Source organism: Cucurbita moschata, unplaced genomic scaffold, assembly GCF_002738365.1.
Source record: "Cucurbita moschata cultivar Rifu unplaced genomic scaffold, Cmos_1.0 Cmo_Scf00011, whole genome shotgun sequence".
NCBI lineage: Eukaryota > Viridiplantae > Streptophyta > Magnoliopsida > Cucurbitales > Cucurbitaceae > Cucurbita > Cucurbita moschata.
Genome location: NW_019268527.1, coordinates 3242889 through 3262696, shown reverse-complemented (window position 1 = coordinate 3262696; position 19808 = coordinate 3242889). Strand labels below are relative to the sequence as shown.

Genomic DNA, 19808 nt, shown 5'->3' with positions numbered 1-19808 from the left:
TTAGAAGAAAAAATAATAAACCCTCGAGGGCGAATTATTTATTATAAAAATTAAATAGTTAACCCATCATTTAAATAAAATAAAATAAAATAAAATAAAATTGGACGGTTAGATTTGACGTGGAGTGATAGTGGCTGGATCGTACGGCTAAATTGTGATCTTTCTCGCTCTCACATCCCCGAATTCAAGCAAGAAAAGCGATTTTGTCATTTGGTTTTGTCTCCCCACACGTTTCACCGAAAAAGCATGCACCCTCGTCCCTCCCACCCGCGCGATTAAATATAGTTCGGAGGGAACTTACAAAGTTGCTACACAAAGAGGCGCGAAACCAATCCCTCGAAAAAAGCTCTCCATATTTAGAAACTTCTCGGTTCTCGCCATGGCCGTTTCTTCTTTCCGTTCTTCTTCTTCTCTCTCTCTATCTCTGTCTCTCCGTCTCTCTGCATTTTTCATCGCCAAATGCATGGAGTTTCGTCGATGTCTCTTTCGGATTCTGATGATTCAAGCCGAATCAATCACTGGTGCGTTTTAGTCTTTTTAGATTTTTTGAATCGGAAACTCGTGATGCGATAGAAAAAAACCCTAGGTTTTTGTGGTTTTTGCTTCTTGATTTGTTATTTTCATCTCTGTTCGTTCGGGTTTTCTATGTGTTTGCGTTTGTATTCGGAGAAATCGTGGTGTAAAAGCTGTATGTATATGTCCGTACGATTTGTTGTTAAGCAGCAACAGATAAGAGAGAGGGAGAGTCGTTATGTTCTGTTTCTTATCGTGTATATTTCTTCGTTTTTTTTTAGACTGTTGTTCTTAGGTTATTTAGTTGTAATCTCTTCTGGAGATGTGATTTAATTTATCTGATAGTTGTGGATGATCGAGACCTGGCGTGACTTCGTTTTTTACAGTAGAAAGTGTTTTGCCAGTCTACTGTTGGTGTAATGTGACGGACGTTTGATGTTGAGTGCGAAAAACTGGCGAATGCTTTTAAATTTCATTGGAAGATAATACGAATTTTGACTCTTGTTTAGGTCATAGAAACAAGAACATAATAATTTTCCAATAAAATGCTTGATTAACTTTTATGCTTCAAAGTATTCGAGATCAAGCAGAGATTTATTGTTTTTTCTTGCTCTTTTCCCGATGTTTGGTAAATGTGTAAAACTTGCTTCAATTTGCATATCACAGTTCTGAGCTGTAAACTTGAGATCTCCGTTTTACGATTTCCTCTATTTATCTTTCTATCCATTTGATTGTGTTCATCAGAGCCATCACAATTCTCATTCACATTTTATGTCTGGATGAAGTTAGTCGTACATATAATTGTTGGTTATAAAGTAGTAATGTGTTCGCTTAAACATACATTAGTCAAAGATCTACAAGTTAACATATGTTTGGCTACATCTGTCTTGATTGTGGTATTGGTTGTCTTACTTTGGAGTTAGGATGCGAGAATCTTATCTGAAACACAAAATTTGTTTGGAGAAGCATACAGCATGCATTATTTTCGTTTAGATAAATCTCAACATTTTTTCTGCACAAATTGTCTGACTCTGATTGATCAGATTCATTTAACATGGTTAGCTTGTTGTTATATTAACTCGTCAAGGAATTATCATAAGTGTTATCTTTCGTTGAGGAATTGTGGTATAAATATGTAGTTGTCTTGATATGCATTGTTGAGCATGCAAAAACATCTTAACATTTACATGGAAGACAGAACTAAAACAACATGCATAGCCACCTGTCTTTTTCCTTGAGGCATAATTGTAACTTGCACTTATGCAGGCATACATTTGATTCATCTGTACTAGGCTCACCTTGGTCTTCCATTCTCGTGTCTATAATAACAAACTTGCCCGTGTATATAGGTCCATATATGTTTTGACACCCATACTTTTTTCCCTTTCAATTCATGCAGAAAAATCATCTGTCCCTCAGCTGTTTCTTCATATTTGGCTCCCTTATCTCCTTTATGTTGTCAACTAAAGGTAATATTATTGGTTTCTTCAATGGTTATTGCAAACTTGTGACTCTTTTTGCAACTTTATTTTTTTGGCCTGGTCTCCTTTTGTACGTTTCATTTAGCAATTAAATTGAATTCCTACAGCAAAGTATATATAGGCAAACAACGGTTAGTATTATCCATTTTTTTCTTGACTGTTTGTGTTGGAAACTTTGAAGTTATATAAAAAAATTGCAATGTCTATGGACTTCAAGACTTCTTTTTGTGGACACCTTTTTAGAGTTTTATTTATTTTTTAATGTACAATATGTGCTTCCATTGTATGGTTAGGCTGGTAGGAGCTTTTGTGCGTACCTCATGTCTTAACATTACATACAATGCATCTATTTTGATGAAATTTTTTACACTGATATTGAACATATATGGAGTAAGTTACAAGTATTAAGTTCGGCTTGACGGTGTTCTCAATTTACTCGAAAGCATTCTAGTAATATGAGATTAACTTTATTACCTATATAAAAAGATGTGAATCAAGATTCTCAAGTGTATTGCTCAGATGCATTCTGGTGATATGAGATTAATTGTATTACCTATATAAAAGAATGTAAATTGAGACTCTTCAGTATGTTTCTTGAAAGCCTTCTAGTGATATGAGGTTACTCAAGAGGCTTGGGCTTCTGGTTTGTTTTGTCAGATTTGTTCCAACTCTACCTTGGAAAAGGCCTTAGCATGTGTATTCAGTGTGTATATGCTATAACCATAAGCTTTTTGTTAGCTGCTACCTGGTGTGACCGAAATTTTATGTAAACCCCTCCCCCAGCCTGAAACAGACCAAACTCTGACTTTACTCTCAAAATCCTCTTCGACTATTCTGATTTCCATGATCAATCCAGTTAAGGTTGACAGTGTTTATTGTAATCAGATCGTCTGTGAAACATTACTTGGAACTTCTGAAATATCTTTCTGTAAAAAGAGAACTGAAATACTTTAGTTCATGTAATAAATGCTAGCTGATTATGCACAGCAATGGACATCATGGTTTCTAATATTAGAAAGGTGTGGTATGAGAGGTCGATTGAATCTATCAAGCTCGTGTTTTTAATGTAGTACACTATGCAGATCAATATTGTAACGAAAAGAATTATGAAATATCTTGTCTAGACTAGAACTTCAGTCTTTTTGTTTCTTAAAAGTTTCACTTGTGTTTTTTGTTTGGTTCAAAACATATTTGAATAATTATTTTTCAGGACTTGTCTTCCTTTACTCTCAAAGATGAATGTTCTTTTTTCTTTTTAAGAACCAAAGTAGTTCTGTTAGACAATAGGTATGTAAAACAGTGATTTCATGAGCACGGTTGCATCATGTTTGAAAAGAAAAAAAAGTCTGCTGTCATTTGGAGAACTTGCTGATTATACCTCAGTTCATCAATGTGCTGATTATAATTTTTGAAATATCCGTGTTTTTGTTTGATCATTTGTTATATTGTCCTTTAATATTGCCAATATTCTATTTTATAAGAAACTTAAGTATATTAACAAGTGAGAGGAAAACATCTTAAGGGCTTGGGGAAGAGGGAAACACCACCCACAAAAGAATTCAAGGGCTTTTCAATTGTTCACAGTCACGTTATGTTTGTAGTTACAAAAGAATGCCCTATGATTAAAAATCACCGAGATGAGGTGTACTGTACATTCTACCAATAAATCTCATAAGTAGAAGCTCTATCTTCATACGTACGAAGATTCCTCTCGAGCCAAACGTGCCATAGGAGTGCTCTAGTTACACATTTCCAAATAGTATCAAATATTATTTTGATCCACATATTTTTATTTTCATCTTATATAAGAAGTTTGGTATATAAATTTGTCTCTGGTACATGTTGCTATTGGTACTTGAAATTCCTTGGCTTGAAACTAGGAGTTTTGTTCCTGCACTTTGAATCATATACGAGTTTTTTATTTAAAAATGCCTTTTCTGCTTCCAGTTCACTGTGTCATGATCCAATGACAAAAGTGCCATCTCAGATCTAAGCTTGAAGGATATTGAATAGACTTGAACTTAGTTATGAATGAGCACGGCTTATACTTTTTTTATTGTTCAGCTGACATTTTCTTGGTTTAAATGTGGCTATACATCATTTGTCATTGTGTTGTATGTGCTTATATTTTTCTACAATGGATGTAGATACAGCAATCAAGCATTGTTTGTTCAATTTACTGCTGAACTTGAAGTTCTCATTCGCTATTTGTCACTGCATACCTATTTTTGGTGTTGGTTTTAGTTGTCAATTTTTTATACGAAACTATTGTGGTTGGAATAATTGGTGGCAGCACTCACTTGGCCAGCGCAACTCTGCTTGAGGTCTTCAACTACTTTCATTCTGACCTTTGGATTATTTTTCTCCTCTTTGTTGTCTTGTTTATTGCTCCGAAGCTCACTTCTTGCATAACTTTAGCGCTTAAAAATTAGTATTTTGAAGGGACTTTAAATTGAGTCCTCACTTTGGCGTAGCTTTCCACACTTGGATCATGGATTTGTGATTCTCAACTGTTTGAAGCTTCATATCTTGTAAAGTAGCTGACCACGCAAATAGCTTCCTGGATTTAATGTCAAGTGCGTACAGTATTCGCTCAGGCATGTTATGATCCGTAAGTAACTGAACATGATTTTTGATAAATGTTAGTTTGACAGTGCTATGCATTTATTTACCTATAAGTCGTAGTTTTCTGCCCATTGTTCATTGTGTGATTTAGTTTGCACATTTACTGTTCTTTTTCTTACTTGCAGTGTTTGGCGGTGCTGCACACTGTTTCATTTGTGAGGTACTGACGAATGACTCTGACAAGTTTGTTCCATTGCTATTGCTTTTTGTTCATGTATGCATTCAAGCCTTCTCTACAATCTTTTCATGCCAACTATGCTGGATACCTACTCTCATTGACATGCATTCTGCATTCATTCTTCTCTTGGTGATAGATACCAACTTTCAAGTTTTGACCATTAAAATACCAAGAGTGTAAGCACAAAAAGGTTAAACCTTACTGGAAGAAAAATTAGATGCAGGCAAGATTTGAAGAATGGGCTCTGTTTCGAGCATTAATTGAGAATGATCATATGAATATCAATAGGGTAGAGACTACATCTCACTTATGGATTCTAAAATTTCAATTTGGTAACTTCTTCCTCTGCAGCTTGGCTAACATGCAGCTATTGCATTTCACGCTAGACCAAGAATAATTAAAAATGTAGACCAATAGGTTAGTCGAAAATCTTCTTTAGCAGTCAGCTATCCCTTTCTGTGCTCTCGCTCTTACTTTCTGCCCTTTTGCTTAAAAAGTAGACTATTCTGTGTTTTCGTTCTTCATCTTGGCCAGCTTGCTTGCTGGAAAGTGCAATCTAGCAATCAAAGGTCGAGGTGCCCTTGTTTTCCGATCAAATCCTCTGACACAAACAAAACCTGCAAAATTACTCAAAATTTAGCTTGTCCGCAGAACACACAAACAGAAATACATATAGTTGATAGACCATAAGGTAAGATTCTTACTTGAATGCATAATAAGAAAGTTTAGCTATTTGATGCTCCCTAATCTTCCCTTGCCATGTTGTCATTATTAAGTGGATCGTCCTCATTTTTTCCTTGGGAAATTTATTCACTCAGATATTTCTCAAGTTTTTCTGACCTTTGCTTTTTTCTACCTCAGTTACGGATGATCAGAACCCTTGGTACATCATGGGAAGGCTTATCAATTATAGGTGATCATCTTCTCACTATGGGTGCTATGAAATCATTTGTATGTTTCTAAATATTGAAACATAACTTGTTAGCATGGAGATGAGATGACGTTACAGGCAGATACCTCTTTACCGATACTCTTTTCGCTTCTCTGAAGTCCTTAATCTAACTACAAATTCCTAGTAGGATCTTAAGTTGTAAGATCCCCCAATTATATCCGAAAGGTCATAATTCTCTTGGAAAATCCTTTCATTTCCTCTTCCATATCTCCCACAAGATTGCTCTAACTACATTCTTCCTTGGGTGAGATGATCATAAAGAGTTCATATAAGGAAACTCCTTAGTTCTTTGGAATCATGATAGGCATGAGTATTGGGGATGAAATCTAATGGAAACAGGCCAATGAAATTGCTACAAGTGAATACATTTAACAAATAGTTAGGAAGTAAGTTAAACTTTAACAGTGCTAGCTAACTTTTACTATGCCCTTGGAAAAGATATGTTGTCTGTATAGGTGGGTTTAGTAGGTTGAATAACCAATCAATACACAGAAATACCTATTGGCTCGTTAGACACAACACCTAATTGCTCCCTGAAAAACAACTAGCCAGACCATAAGGTTTTTTGGGATGAAATTTTCGAACCCTTGTCTTTTAATCTCTTACAACCTTTTTTACCTTCCCCTTTTACTTGGCTCCTCCAACATTGGTTTTATTGTGTTTAGGTCTCTTGGTTGAAACCCTAGCTTCCCGAGGTAATTCATAGGATGTTTTGACAAGGCCAACTTTAGTATAGCTCTTAAGGTTAGAGATTTAGTATTTTCCTACCCACAAGCTGAACTTCAGGGAAAAAAAGCCACTTATAAACCATTTCCAACAACATTTATCAACTAAATCTCAGGTTTTCCATGACGAGTTGGTCAATAGAGGTGTGGTAAGATTTATATTTTTCCAATTTTTGGGGCACTTAAACTTCGGATATAAGTTTTAAACAAGGAACAGTCTAGTTGAGGTAATGACCTACTGCGGTTTTCCCTTCCCTCCACAGAACCACAGAAACCACTCTGTTAATTGAAACACCAACTGGAACACAGGCTGTATGCTATGTCAAGGGATTCTAAAAAAATAGACCTTATTCTTTATACCTTTAAAAGCTTTATTGTTAATATACTCGAGTTTTGAGCCCCTCTATAAGAATATAAAAATGAAAATAAAGGAGAGAAAAGAAACAAAGCAAAAAAAGAAAATAAAGCCTTAGAATTTAAGGACATGCTTTACGGTCTTTTCTGCAGTATTTTGTAAGTACTGCCTGAGCCTACCATTTACGGTAAAGCTGATCTGATTTTGGTTTGTTGTGTTTTTCAATTTAAATTAAGATTTAGATGTTATGAATTGCTTAAAATTGTTTAAGCTTTTTATTTAGACAAAGTTAACTATCTTGTTTCGTTATGCTATATTTTTATACAATATCATATACATCAAAATGTCTTACAAAAATGTAAAAAATTTAGATTTATCTTAAGAAATTTGTTTATTAGTTGAAATGGTCTTATTATATATATATATATACATGTACAACACACACACACAATAAGATAGAAACTCAAGAAATTAATTAGATAAATTTTTTCTAGTTTTCATTTCTTATTTTTATTACATTTTTTGGACCATAAGTATACAGCGGCTGACAATTTAACACCGTTGAAAAAAACAATTTATTTTTAAAATTTGTTTCATGAAATTGATTTACTAAAGCATATTTTATTTATATATTATTATTGATTACTGATTTTTTCAGCCCAAACATTATCTTCTAAAATGTTTATCAATTAAATTCTTAGTGATTCCCTGTGATTATGAACTGCTGTTTTCTAAATATTAGAATTACAAGTATTAATTGAAAAATTAATTATTTAAAATTTGTAAGTTCTTATTTTAGTTTTTCAAATTTGTTTTTAAAGCCAGTTCATTATAAACCTTTAAGTAAAAAGAAGTTTATTTTATAATTTTAGTTCCAACCACTCAGTGAAGTCGTATTTCTAGTCTTTTATTTTATTTTTAATGAAAAAAAAACATTTGAAAAATATTTTTGTTCTTTATAAGATTTTAGATTATTTTTTAGTTTCTCAATTTCAAAAAGGAAAAGCTAAAGAGTTGAAAGACTTTATTTTTTGCTATTTTAAAAAATATTTAAGCCTATATATTTTTCTTTATTATAATTTTTGAAATCAACTTAGAAATAACAACTATATTTATATAAAGCGTATCACAAAACTGAAGATGTTTTTCTATTTAGTATACCATGACTGATTCTAAAATCACGATAATCTTATCAATTACGAATTAAGTGAAAAAATACTTTTTGTGAAAAAGATAATTTCAATTTAATGTATGGAAAATGAAGAGTGCAATGTATTTAAAATATGTTTTTTAAATTGGCCGAAATCAACTTCAATTCTTTGTGATTGTGTTTATTAAAATTTTAATAAATTATCTATAATCAAAGTTACTTGTTTCAAATAATACACCATTAAATTAGGTCAAGTAACTTTTATTAAATAATTAACTTAATTCATCAAAATTGTAAAATATTTTTAATTTGTATTTGGTTTTCATTAAATTATGAACTTAATTTGAGTAATTTATTGAAAAATTGTTTTTATTTTTAATAAAAATACAATGTAACATGTGAAACTTTTCTTCATTTGTTTTCAAACACAGGTAACATTCCTTGTTCCTCTTTTGAAATAATTTGGTTAAAAATTAATATAATCTTATCGATTACGAATTAAGTGAAAAAATAAATAATTTGCAATCACCAATGCACGACTGTGGTAATAAAATTTTGCAAATTTACGTTTTATTTTTGTGTATAATTTTTTTTTGCAAATTTACGTTTTATTTTTGTGAATAAATTTTATCTTATTTGTATGAATTTTATGTTTTAATATCTGACCAGGTTAAAAATTTAGTCCACCATTACTTGCTTGTATTTAGATCTCAATGCAAGAAACTTAGCAAGTTAGAAAAATACGTACCTCTCCAAAAGCATAGCTGAATCTCCTCCGTCACTAGCCCTAGAGACAAAAAATTCATATATTTAGTTACTTTTTTTATTTACTTAAACCCGTCACTCAGCAGTTTGTTGATAATAACAAAAAGGAAGAAGATCATCACATCCTTGAATCTGGGTATTCTTACCCCTGAATATTGTAGATACTGATGTACCAAAGTAGACGGTTCGTCTGGGTAAGTTCCATAGCCATTTTCTTGGAACATCGATAGGTTTTGAACTGGATTCATGATCTGCAAACATCTGCTAATTTGAACAAGAAGTTAAAAATAGAAATTATGCAGTCTCAAGCATCTTCATGTTGAGAAGTTAATATCGTTATTATAAATTTATTTGGAATTACAGTTTCAGATGCTTGCTATTAAAATATTTTGTTGGGATGTTTATTAGAAATAAAAAGGAAAAAAAAAAAAAAAAGGAATTTAACTAACGTAATTTATGAATGAAAATAAAAATTCTAATGAAGCTCAATTGGTCAATGAATTTTAAAATAAGTAATATATATATAGCCAATAGGGACTTGAACAAATTGGTCGTTAAAGTTGTGCCATTAATTTGTCACAAACAAAGATAAAATAGTGGTTTAATAAAAAGTTGTAAGGAAAAAAAAAACAAATCTGAAATTTTAAAATGGATATTTTGAAAATTTTGAAACTACAATGGAATAAATTTTTAAAAGTTGAACATTTAAATCAAATGTTGGATTTGAAATTAATTTAAAAGGCGAAATAGAAAATTTTCAAATTAAATCGCTCAAATTCTCGGGGGGTAAAAACAAAATAGAGCATTAAAGATCATAATGGTGTTGGTACACGACTTGCCTCATTAACTTGGAAGTACGTTCCATTGAGTGGGAAGCTCCCTCGCATTGCGGTTCTGCATGGTATCTGCGATTTTGCAAGGGAGAATAGAAATGTTCAGAGACGAAAATACTCTTAAATAGTAATAAATTAAAGTTAGCATACATATATACATACATACATGCATACATACATATATACATACATACATACATACATATATATATACACATACATACATATATATATAGATATACATGTTATATCTTACCAGGATCGTTCCTCTGACTGTTTGAGAATTAGCTTCTCTTCTACAACTGCATGTGTAGCACGTTGCATCATTGCATAGCCTGTTCGGGTCTTGGGACCCACAACTTTGCGGGGGTTGAATCGAGTTCGCTGTTTCACCTGAAGATTTTTGGAGATATATATATATTTTTTCACAAAAAGATAATTGTTAATTAAAATAATTCTCTCCTTATCTGCTTAAGACCATTATTGCCCATCCACGATGATACCAAAATGGAGAAGGGGAAAAGGAAGCAGGCAGATGAAAGGAACAGAAAATCATTGCTTTATAGAGCTGATTAGTGAGTACTGCTTACCTGGCGTCCATATCGCAAGAAGATATGGGCTTGGATCATCAGGTTCTCGTCTATCCATCTGTATGTTTAAATAGCTTATTGTTATTACAAATTAAAGGCTGCTACGTTACTGTGCTTCTATCAAACTTGAGTGGAAATGTTACCTTTTGTAAGAGAGGATGTGAATCGGGAAGTTCATACCTGCATTTAGATAAAAGACGAGTTATCGAAACCGAGATTACATTGAGAAAAATGAATGAGCATACGAAAAAAAACAGTCCGTCCAGTCTAGGAGGATCAAGTCTAATATCTTGGTGTTCTTAAAGATCAAAATTTCCTTTAATTTCTTTTTTAAAGGCGGAATCAGCCAAATTCAACATCAAAACTTCGGATATTGATCAATCAAGATATTCACTTGTTTCAATCAAATTCAATGAGATAAATTACCATTTCTAGAGTAAATCAGTCATGCATGTTCTTATTACCAAAAAGAAAATTTGCTTCATTGTGATAGCACAATTGAAGAACGGTCTCAAGATGCAAATTCAACTCATAATTATAAAAATTGTTAAATCTAATGGATTCTCACCTCTCCCCTTATAATGATTCTATTGTTTCGTACTAAATGGACAAAATTGTTACTATCCTAATGCTAAAATAAAGTTGCTTAGTTTAATTTTTTTTTTTTTTTTTTTTAGATTCAGCGTCTACTTGTTTTATATTAAAAATGAAATAGAGGAAGTAGAAAAACAACTTACACTTGATGCTCAGTCCGTAGCCTGCTCACATTCTTCAATTTTGGCATTGGGATACGGGCAGCTTCTGGGTTCAAGGCAACTAAAGCTCTGGACATGTCTTCTTCAGGGATGAAATTTTGCAATGTTGTTCTGAATTCTTCTATGCTGAGTTTGATGGTAGGGATTTCATCAGCATCAGGATCCTCATAATATGCATCTTCAATATCACTTTCGGTTATTATCTCATTGGGCTCGGGTTCGGGTGACGCTGGTACTTCAATTATTGGCTCACAGTTGCTGGTGCGCACGGTATTTCCTGTAGAAGTGCTTGCTTCAGGAGCAAGAATTGGCAAAGGTCTCGTGAATAAAGCTGGCTGTTTCTCTGCGGCGACAGGATTGGTTGAAGGCACAATGCGCTTTTCCTCCGGTGCTGGCAGAGCAAGTCGAGCACTGTACTAGATACAGTTCATGCTTTAGTTAAGTGTTCAAAAGGTAAGCATGCATATATTAGAAATCACGACCCTCTACAACGTTATGATATTGTCCACTTTGAGCATAAGCTCATGGCTTTGCTTTGGGCTTCCCCAAAAGGTCTCGTACCAATGGATATGTATTCCTTACTTATAAACTCACGATCATTCCCTAAATTAGTCAACGTGAGATTTCCTCCAACAATTCTATATTTATGAACATAATCTCTGGAATTGGAACTTTCATGATCAATACTCAATAAGATACTAAATTGTTGAAAAGCTAGATTCTGATGGTGTCAGTCATAGGCAGGATTGTATACATGCAATTTGAAAGAAATTGACAAACCTTGCAAAAGCACTTGCGAAGTGCTTGCATTCTCCTCTCATTGGACATGCATTGCAATTTGGCTTGCTCTTTGTGCAGAACACCTGATGTCACAATTACGAATCAACACTTCCATAAGGCATATACATTATGTACTTTAAAAGGACAAATTGCATCTACAGTCTATGCCCGTGACGGTAATGATATACCGAAGGACCTAAAGAACGGGATGCTACGAGTCTATGGCCTCACCTTTCCAAATGTAATTAACTGATAGTGCAGTTCATACCTGTACAATAGAGACTTAGTTATAAGTATAACCTTAATTCAAGTTTGCTTATTTTTTGGTCATCAAACATGAATAATGAATGTATTGAGGGGTTACAGTGTTCGCTGATCAAGTTTGCATAATCTTGGCCACAGGTATTTTTGAATGGTCTCCAGCATTGGGTACCTACAAAGGATGGAGGTTAGAAGTTTTGGATTACAGAAAACTGACCACTCATCAATCCAGTATTACTTACAGTTCTAGAAGGTGTAACTGAAGCGACTCGGGTAACGGTTGAAGAGGGACCCATCCAAGTCGAACAGCTATTCTTCCAACATTTGTGTCAACCTATGTAGAAAGCAATTTAAGATTATATTAGAAGTCCCTCTATCAAGCTTCTAATAAATGATTGATTGTCTGTGAAAAATCATACTGGGAAAGCAAGATGATGAAGCGTTAATAGACGAACGCACTCCACACTTTTCAAACCCAGTCCTCGGATACTCAGTAGATAATCCCTGCAGCAGGTATATGGTTTTATATTAATTATATAAGTAGATCTGGTAAAAAAGCTAGGATTGATAAAAGAAAATTATATGCCATACTTTGCTTTGTCTGGAGGAACATCTCTTAACCATTCGAGATCAATGCTCCCATGATCTTTCATCAGGCGATTCAAAAATTCCTGCAACATTATTTTACAATGCAAAGAGTAGTTGTTACTGCTTAGTTTAGTAATTGATCTAAGTAAAAATAGGTATTTAAAGATTTCAACTGCTTGTACGTACCTTCATTCGTTCGGCTAGCATGTTGTTCATTCCTCGTTCCTTAATAGAACTAGAAATTTCATGAATGCTGGCTAGTCTGATTGCTTCATAGTCTATTGAATCCATGGCATCCTTGCTTCTTTCTTTTAGTAGTCCATTGGCTTCCACCTGCTTTCTCAAACTATCCCAATCAAATGTACTATTTTTCTCACTATTGACCTTTCTTCTTTTTGGTTTTGAAGTGCTAACATTTCCTCCATTGTTTGCCTTAGATAGAGAATGGACCTCATTATTTGAAAAGTTTATTTGATTTCCCTTTCCAGGCGTTCTATCCACCGCATCAAGCAACTTTTCTGTGTGTGCAGGCACATGTACGGGATTTGAGAGGCCATTTTTCTGCATTTTGGCTGATGCATCTAATTCTTGGTGAGGATTGGTAACTGATGCACTTCCTAATGGGGAAGTCTTGATCCTCTTACATGGTTCATAATTCTCATGAAGTTTATACTCACAATGAGGTCCCGATTGAATAGCATTACCCTGTAGGTGCACAGAGTGCTCACCGACAGATTCGCTATGCTCCATTGTGGTTTTTTGAGATCTTGCTTGTCCAATCTCTTCAGCGCAAGTTTTATCCAAAGTTCGCTTGAGACCCCTAATGTTTAAGCTATGACAAGTCATATTCTTTTCTGTGGAGCATCCAGATACAATTGATGGCCCAGAAGATGTGCTCTCTTCACTGAATGCTTCACGGCCTTCAACCTCCAATACCCCACAGTCTGGGGTCAAGTGCAACTGATTGTTTGAAGGAGCAACTGGTTCTTGCTTGTGTTGGTTTTCGATGTTTACAAGGAAATTTGTTAAGGAATGACCGTTGAGATTATCAAGCTCATTCCATTCTGATATTAGTGACTCCTGTTTCCCATCTGTAGTTCTATTCAAGTCACTGAAGGAATTCTGTTCGATGGTAGTCGTCTCCACTTGTTTGATCTCTGTGAAATTTGAACAATGAGTGCTGCTAGAGTAGTAACTTACAATGGGTTCTTCAGCCTCTGAGTTGGATCCTGAGCATGATCTAGCCCCTCCAGTACCCTGTGTGATTGTCGAGTCGAAGGAATCTTGCGAGGATATGACTTCTTCCTCCACAACTTGACTACCTTCCTCTGTGAAAAAATTTGCAGTCCCTGAGTTCACTCCTTGATTTTGAGTCCCTGAGTTCACTCCTTGATTTTGATGGTTTATTGACGTCTGGGGCATCTCAAACCTTGGCTGGGGTAGTAATCGAGCTTCCCATTTTATAGAATTTGCTGAATATAGTATACAAGCTGCTGACTCGTTGGCCACTATGCTCGTTTGAACTTGAACCTGAGTCCTAACGTTCCTGGTAGATTTTATAGGAAATCGTGCTGCTAGAGACATGAAGGCAGAGCTGTAAAGAACGAAAAGAACAATGTTATCCACTCGTTCATTATTTTGTTTCAATGATAATCTTGATCTAGAGTTCTAACCGAAATCATAAGCCTACCTTGAAAGATGATCTGAAACATTCTGGGTAAGGAAAACCCCTATAACTGAGTCAACAACTGATCCTTTCCATCGTGAAAACGTTCTGTCTCCTGCGAAGAGAAAAAGAGAATTTCGGTATACATATAACTGAGTCAACAACTGATCCTTTCCCCTATAATTGAACTGATATTATTTTTTTTTGTTGCCATAAGTGGAACTCAACAGAATGAATCGGTTAAATTCTTTGCCTGTTACACTTTTTCTATCATTTCAAAACGCTTACTTCCCGCCATATTTAATTATACAAGTGCATTACAAGTTTGTAATAAAAAAAGTGAATTAAAAGTATGATTAAAATATATATCAATCAAGTTCTAGTAAATTAATTTTTTTTTGAAAGAGATTTAATTCCTGTTAATTTATTAATTAAATAAAACTTTAATTGTAAATTATGTAAATTTATGAAGAAAAAAAAACGTGCAAATAATGAAATATTTAAATTTACACTTTTCTTATTCCAGCTGGGTGGGTTCTTTTATATTTTGGTTGTCAAAATATAAAAAAGACACAAACTGAACCAAAGTGATTAAAAATCAAGAAAAAAAAAAGAAAAAAACTGAACCGTTTTGGTTTTGTTCTGTTTAATTTGAACTGTGCATTCTATTTAAAGAAAGAAAGGAAAAAAAAAAAAAAGGAACTTTTGAAATATGGATTTGAGAATTGTTAAAAGTAAATATTTTGTAAACCCTTATTTTGAAATGTTCATTTTAGTTTTCTTTTAAATCTGACATTTAAATAAAATAGAAATTTCCTCAGTTAGATATAAGAAATAAACCTTGCACTAGATGCATCCTCGCAATGAACGAATCAGCACGACCACGAAAAACTTTCCGTTCCTCTTCCCACCATTTCTCCTTGCCTTTCTCATGATTTTCAATGCCTTCGCTTCCTTCCTTCCCCATTAATAAATTCCATATTCTCTCCGTCTCCGGGTCAAGGTCAACTTTTGGTCGCGTCTTTCGTTTTCTTAAATGTTCAGACTCCACATATGGAACTACTGCACCATTTCCTTTATATGGAACAATAGCATTTTGCTCTGTCCTCGTGGTTCCTTTATCGTCGTTAAGCTTGAGACCCTTCATTTTGCGTATGATCTCATTTTCTAGTACACCTACATCAATATCAAGAGGTTATAGTTAGTACTTCACAGCAAGATCTAGTTCCTCATTTAAAGAATTTAAGTATACTTGCCTGTTTTTTTATCAGGAACTTGGTGGAAGCTAAACGAGTACCCTTGTTTTTGTACTTGATTTGTTGCTAGCGAACCTGATATCATGGGTTGATAAGCCTGTGCATACCGTTGATCTGAGGCTTTCGGATGCGGAAATGGTTGGGGCACGTTACATTTGTCACCAGTAATCAATGAGCGATAGCTAGTAACCTTATTCGACCCAGTTGTGCCACATGTCCTATCGAATTGTGGATGCAGATTTTGTGAGAATTGTTGCCTCTGAAAATTGTTCTCATGGACGATTAAGGGAATAGGCCTTTCACCGATGATTTCTTTAGTCCAGTTATTTTGTCTATTGGTGCTTTGTTCACTTCTAATATGACCATTTAGCATGGCTTGCCTCATTTCTGCAGTAAATCCACCAGAATTGATAGGATTGCGACCACTTGTATTGAGGTGGCTTGAGCAACCCTCATTTGCTTGGATAGTAGAATATCTCTTGTAGAGGGTTGCATAGAGTCCAGATTCAAATTTCTTCGCAGGAATTTCCAAGGATCCTATGTTTACACTGCTGCTTTGTCTATAGAACTCACCCGTTTGTGACACCCCTTGACTCAACACTGAAGAGTCCAGTGTAGCTATCGAGCACGACTGTGTTGGCTGAGTTGCAGGCGGACGGCCTCTCTTTAAGCCCCTTGGTTCATTGATATTGAACTGATGATTTGGAACTGTTTGAGAATAATCAGAGTTCATCCCCATCAGCTCCTTATAATAATTATGGTTTTGTTGCTGAACAGGAGTGAATCCACTGATGAATCCATTTTGATATCGATCTGCTTTTCCTTGGTCTAAAATTCTACGAACATTGATCAAATCTCCTGCTGTGTTGCTTGCTAATTTGTTCAATAGGCCTCCAGCTGCCTCCCTTTCGGATTGTGATGTGAGAGGGGTCGTCATGTGACTCATGTGAGAAAGGTTACTCTGTGTTGTTGGTCGCACATTCTCAACCATTGTGCCCAGTCGCTGACTGATATGAACACCTGGAATTGTTCCACCAACACCATTAGTTTGGGAGCAGAAATCTGGAACGTTTGGTCTCGTGGTGAAGCAAAGGTTCCCCATGTTCTCCTCTTGCATATATTTCTCATCTGGTTTCTTTTCGGGTTCCTCATCTCCAGTTTTTTCCATCTCAAAATGTATTACTCTCCGGCAAGATTTTGTTTTAGTTGCGGTGCTCGAATCTTTAATCTCCACAATATTCGCAGGTGGAGTAGCTGCTTCTTTGTTGATGTTCTTCTTCCGTACATACTTTCTCTTCCCTGTTGGGGTCTCCTTGGGAATCTTCGGTGTCACAGGTTTAGGAGACTTCTTGGGTTTTTCTTCCTTTATAACCTTGGGCCTATGTTTTCTCCGCTTAGGCGTCTTCAACTCTGGGGCCTTGTTAAGATCAACTGCTTGAGCGCTGCCCTTCTCCACTTCCTTCGCTGGGGTTGGTTCAGAAACGGATGCAGATAATGTATCTGTGAGATCCTTCAAGAGTTCATCATGACGTTTCTGAGTTTCTTCATCAAGTGGAACTGTGACAAAATTCTCCTGTGTCTCCTCGTACAGTCTTAAACTTTCATCCAATGGAAGATTAAGTAAATCAGTAAACTTTTCTGTGTATACCATGGGTGTATGCTGTCTTCTTTTTGCTGGTCTCTGATCTGGTGTCCTGTTGAGATCGATCCCAAGATCTCTATGATTCCCAAAGTCCCTCACTCCCTTAAATGGAGTAGAATTTCCGACACATGATGATTCCACAATGCTTTGTAGAAGTTCATCACAGTGTTGACGGGGTGTTTCATCTTGAAGCATTCTGATGAAATCGTCCCCGCCGTCCTTTCTGAAACTTGAGCTTTCATTTCTTACAAGAAAAGATGGTGTGGGGACATAATCAAATGCAGCATTTTCCAGATGCGAGGAGAACGGTGGAGGATGGACTGAGTTGTTAAACGTTGACATTGAGTTGGTTTGTGTCGTTGATGCTGGGTTCAAGTTATAACTGGATTGATACATGGGGAGTCCATCTGTAAAATTCACAAACCACAATTTCATCACTCATCAAAATTAGTAGTGAAAGAAGAAGCAACGGGAAAGAAAATCTATTCATGATAATAGTAAAAGGCAAAAGAACAGTTCGCTCTGTTCTAACCGCACGGCACCGTACATATATAATAGTTACACTACCCAATGCAATTCAGCTAACTACAGTAAACTTTCATTTGGTTACGGAAAATGATGAGAATAAGTCCATCTAAAGTAACGATTAAGATCAATATTTTCTTTTCTTAAGGGTTTATGATTATATTAAAGCATAAATTAGTAATTTACTGAATATTCATATTATTTGCAATAACTACAAAGAGGCTGATCGTGTAAAACAATTGCTAGATAATTCGTGGACTTACATGGGCGATGTTGGGCGTAGCTATTGTTACTAGATGGTTTCGATTCTGGATAAAGATTTTGATTTCTAACCAATAAATTTCCGGCATAGAATTCCCCACTGCTGTTAGCTTGAGAATTCATGTTCAATGCTGTCAAACGCATGCAACGAACATCAAGGCAATTCTCCTAACTGCTTGGCGCCAAGCTGCTAAAACAACGCACAATTTCAGGCATAACGTCAATGAAAAGCAAATTATAGATCTTGTTTGGAAAGAAATGACGGCGATAAAACACATTCTGAAGAAACCATAACTTAAACGTAATCGTAGTTCAGGAGCCGATGGTTAAATTCAAACTTGCGGTGGCAGATCATATTTTCACCATTTTCATGTAGAAATACATGATCATATTGTAGATAAAAACATGGAAGTGGAAATTTCTTCCTATTAGTAACTCGTTTTATACTAAAATCAGTTTTTATAATTTAGGCCAAATCCATTAAGAAAAGAAAAAGAAAGAAAGAACGAAATAAGAGGCAGCAGCAGCTCAACAACGTTTAATCTTCCAGACAGTTCACTACTGCAGTTATTCTTACCAGAGAGAGAATATAAATTATACTGATAGGTTCATATCGCAGATTTGTCCAAAGCCTTGGCACGTTAAATCTACACAAAAAAGAACATAAAATTTTGAACCGATTTGTTTAAAATTGGAAGAGAAGGCAAATTCTACGGTTAATCTTGACTTAAACAAGCTAGCATTCAAGAATAGTCGGCATTAATGCCTTTAACCGCACCTCGAATAAAGTCATAGATGAGATAAATTCAAAAGAAATTGGAAATGAAATAATAGTATCAACAATCCTCTAGATACAGAGAACAGTAACAGAACAATTTCACGCACATTTGAAGCGGAGTAGAAGATTAGAACTCCATAAATAAGTCATTTCAGTGTTCAACGAGTTAGAAAGCACCGATGAACCAAGACTTTATACTCAGAATCAACAGAGCAATTCATTAGAGATATGCACCTTAAAATTTGTCTAGTTATCAATTTCAGCTTCAATTCCTTCCAATTGTACAATTATTTTCTATACAGAATCAAATTTACAGGACAAATCCCCTGAAAAACGTCAAACTGAGCTCTGGATCAACCTCCTCCAAAGCATTTACTTCGATTATTTCAAAAGGAATCGAAATCGTAAATGACATAACAAATCTAGTTCCATAAAATATCAAGTTCTTCTAAGTTCATATCAATGACTCAAAATCTTCAATAAGAGAAAGAAGAAGAAAATTAATAGAACACCGAAGAATTACAGAAATTAGCCGAGCTTCGACAGAATCATCCAAACAAATAACAGAAACATACAATTTGAAATAATGAGGCCTCAATTTGAGCCCTAATTCTGATATTCTTGCGTCCATAAGCACAGAAGATGAGAGAGAGTCAGTCAAAGATGAATTCGAATTACCTCTTTCACCAATATCCTCACCGATCCAATGCTTGTTATTCTGTAATTACCTCCCATCAGCTACTCCGTACTCCGGTAGAGTTTCTTGGTGGATCAAATGCCAAATGCTGATGGAAAGAGGAAGGGGGAGAGAGAGTTACGTTGGTAGCTTGAGTTTCCAGGAGAGAGATAGAGAGAGAAGAAAGAGAGATGGTCCAGGGACGTTTAATTAAAAGTAAGAAAAAAAAAAATACTTCACTTCTGATTCGGTCATTGGAGTCAGCGTTAGCGGCTTTTTCTCGGTTCTGAAGCCGAACCGGTTCTTTCTCGGTTCGTTCCGGTCCACTCTAATATGCACAAATTCTATTTAAGATTAAATTTTAATTTATTGTTTTTTTTTTAATAAAACAAGCTTTAAAAATGTATTTTAATTTTATATTTAATAATTTTTTTATATATTAAATTAGATATA

The 19808-nt window shown here is 34.9% G+C and overlaps 1 protein-coding gene and 1 long non-coding RNA gene across 4 annotated transcripts; one reads left to right on the top strand and one right to left on the bottom strand.

Annotated features, from left to right (window-relative positions):
• Positions 1–242: 242 nt before the first annotated feature.
• Positions 243–6331, top strand: LOC111449376. 2 transcript variants are annotated; one of them, XR_002711590.1, is made up of 5 exons: positions 243–521; positions 1913–1982; positions 4469–4605; positions 4745–4779; positions 5659–6331. It is a non-coding gene; the product is annotated as an uncharacterized LOC111449376 (long non-coding RNA). The 2 variants fall into 2 exon arrangements; XR_002711591.1 differs by having other exon boundaries at positions 4437–4605.
• Positions 5027–19558, bottom strand: LOC111449375 (transcriptional activator DEMETER-like). Of its 2 annotated transcripts, XM_023089242.1 has the most exons (21): positions 19358–19558; positions 18479–18548; positions 17904–18088; positions 15474–17522; positions 15058–15393; positions 14242–14332; positions 12738–14145; positions 12555–12634; positions 12383–12467; positions 12206–12297; positions 12067–12135; positions 11934–11970; positions 11703–11785; positions 10905–11333; positions 10311–10347; positions 10168–10225; positions 9834–9970; positions 9584–9649; positions 8891–9005; positions 8728–8766; positions 5027–5414 (listed from the first exon to the last, which is right to left on the bottom strand). In XM_023089242.1, the coding sequence occupies exons 3-21, from the start codon at positions 18043–18045 to the stop codon at positions 5299–5301; spliced, it is 5469 nt and encodes a 1822-aa protein (XP_022945010.1). In that variant the 5' UTR covers positions 18046–18088; positions 18479–18548; positions 19358–19558; the 3' UTR covers positions 5027–5298. The 2 variants fall into 2 exon arrangements, with proteins under 2 accessions (XP_022945010.1, XP_022945011.1); XM_023089243.1 differs by lacking the exon at positions 18479–18548.
• Between the last annotated feature and the right edge of the window lie 250 nt (positions 19559–19808).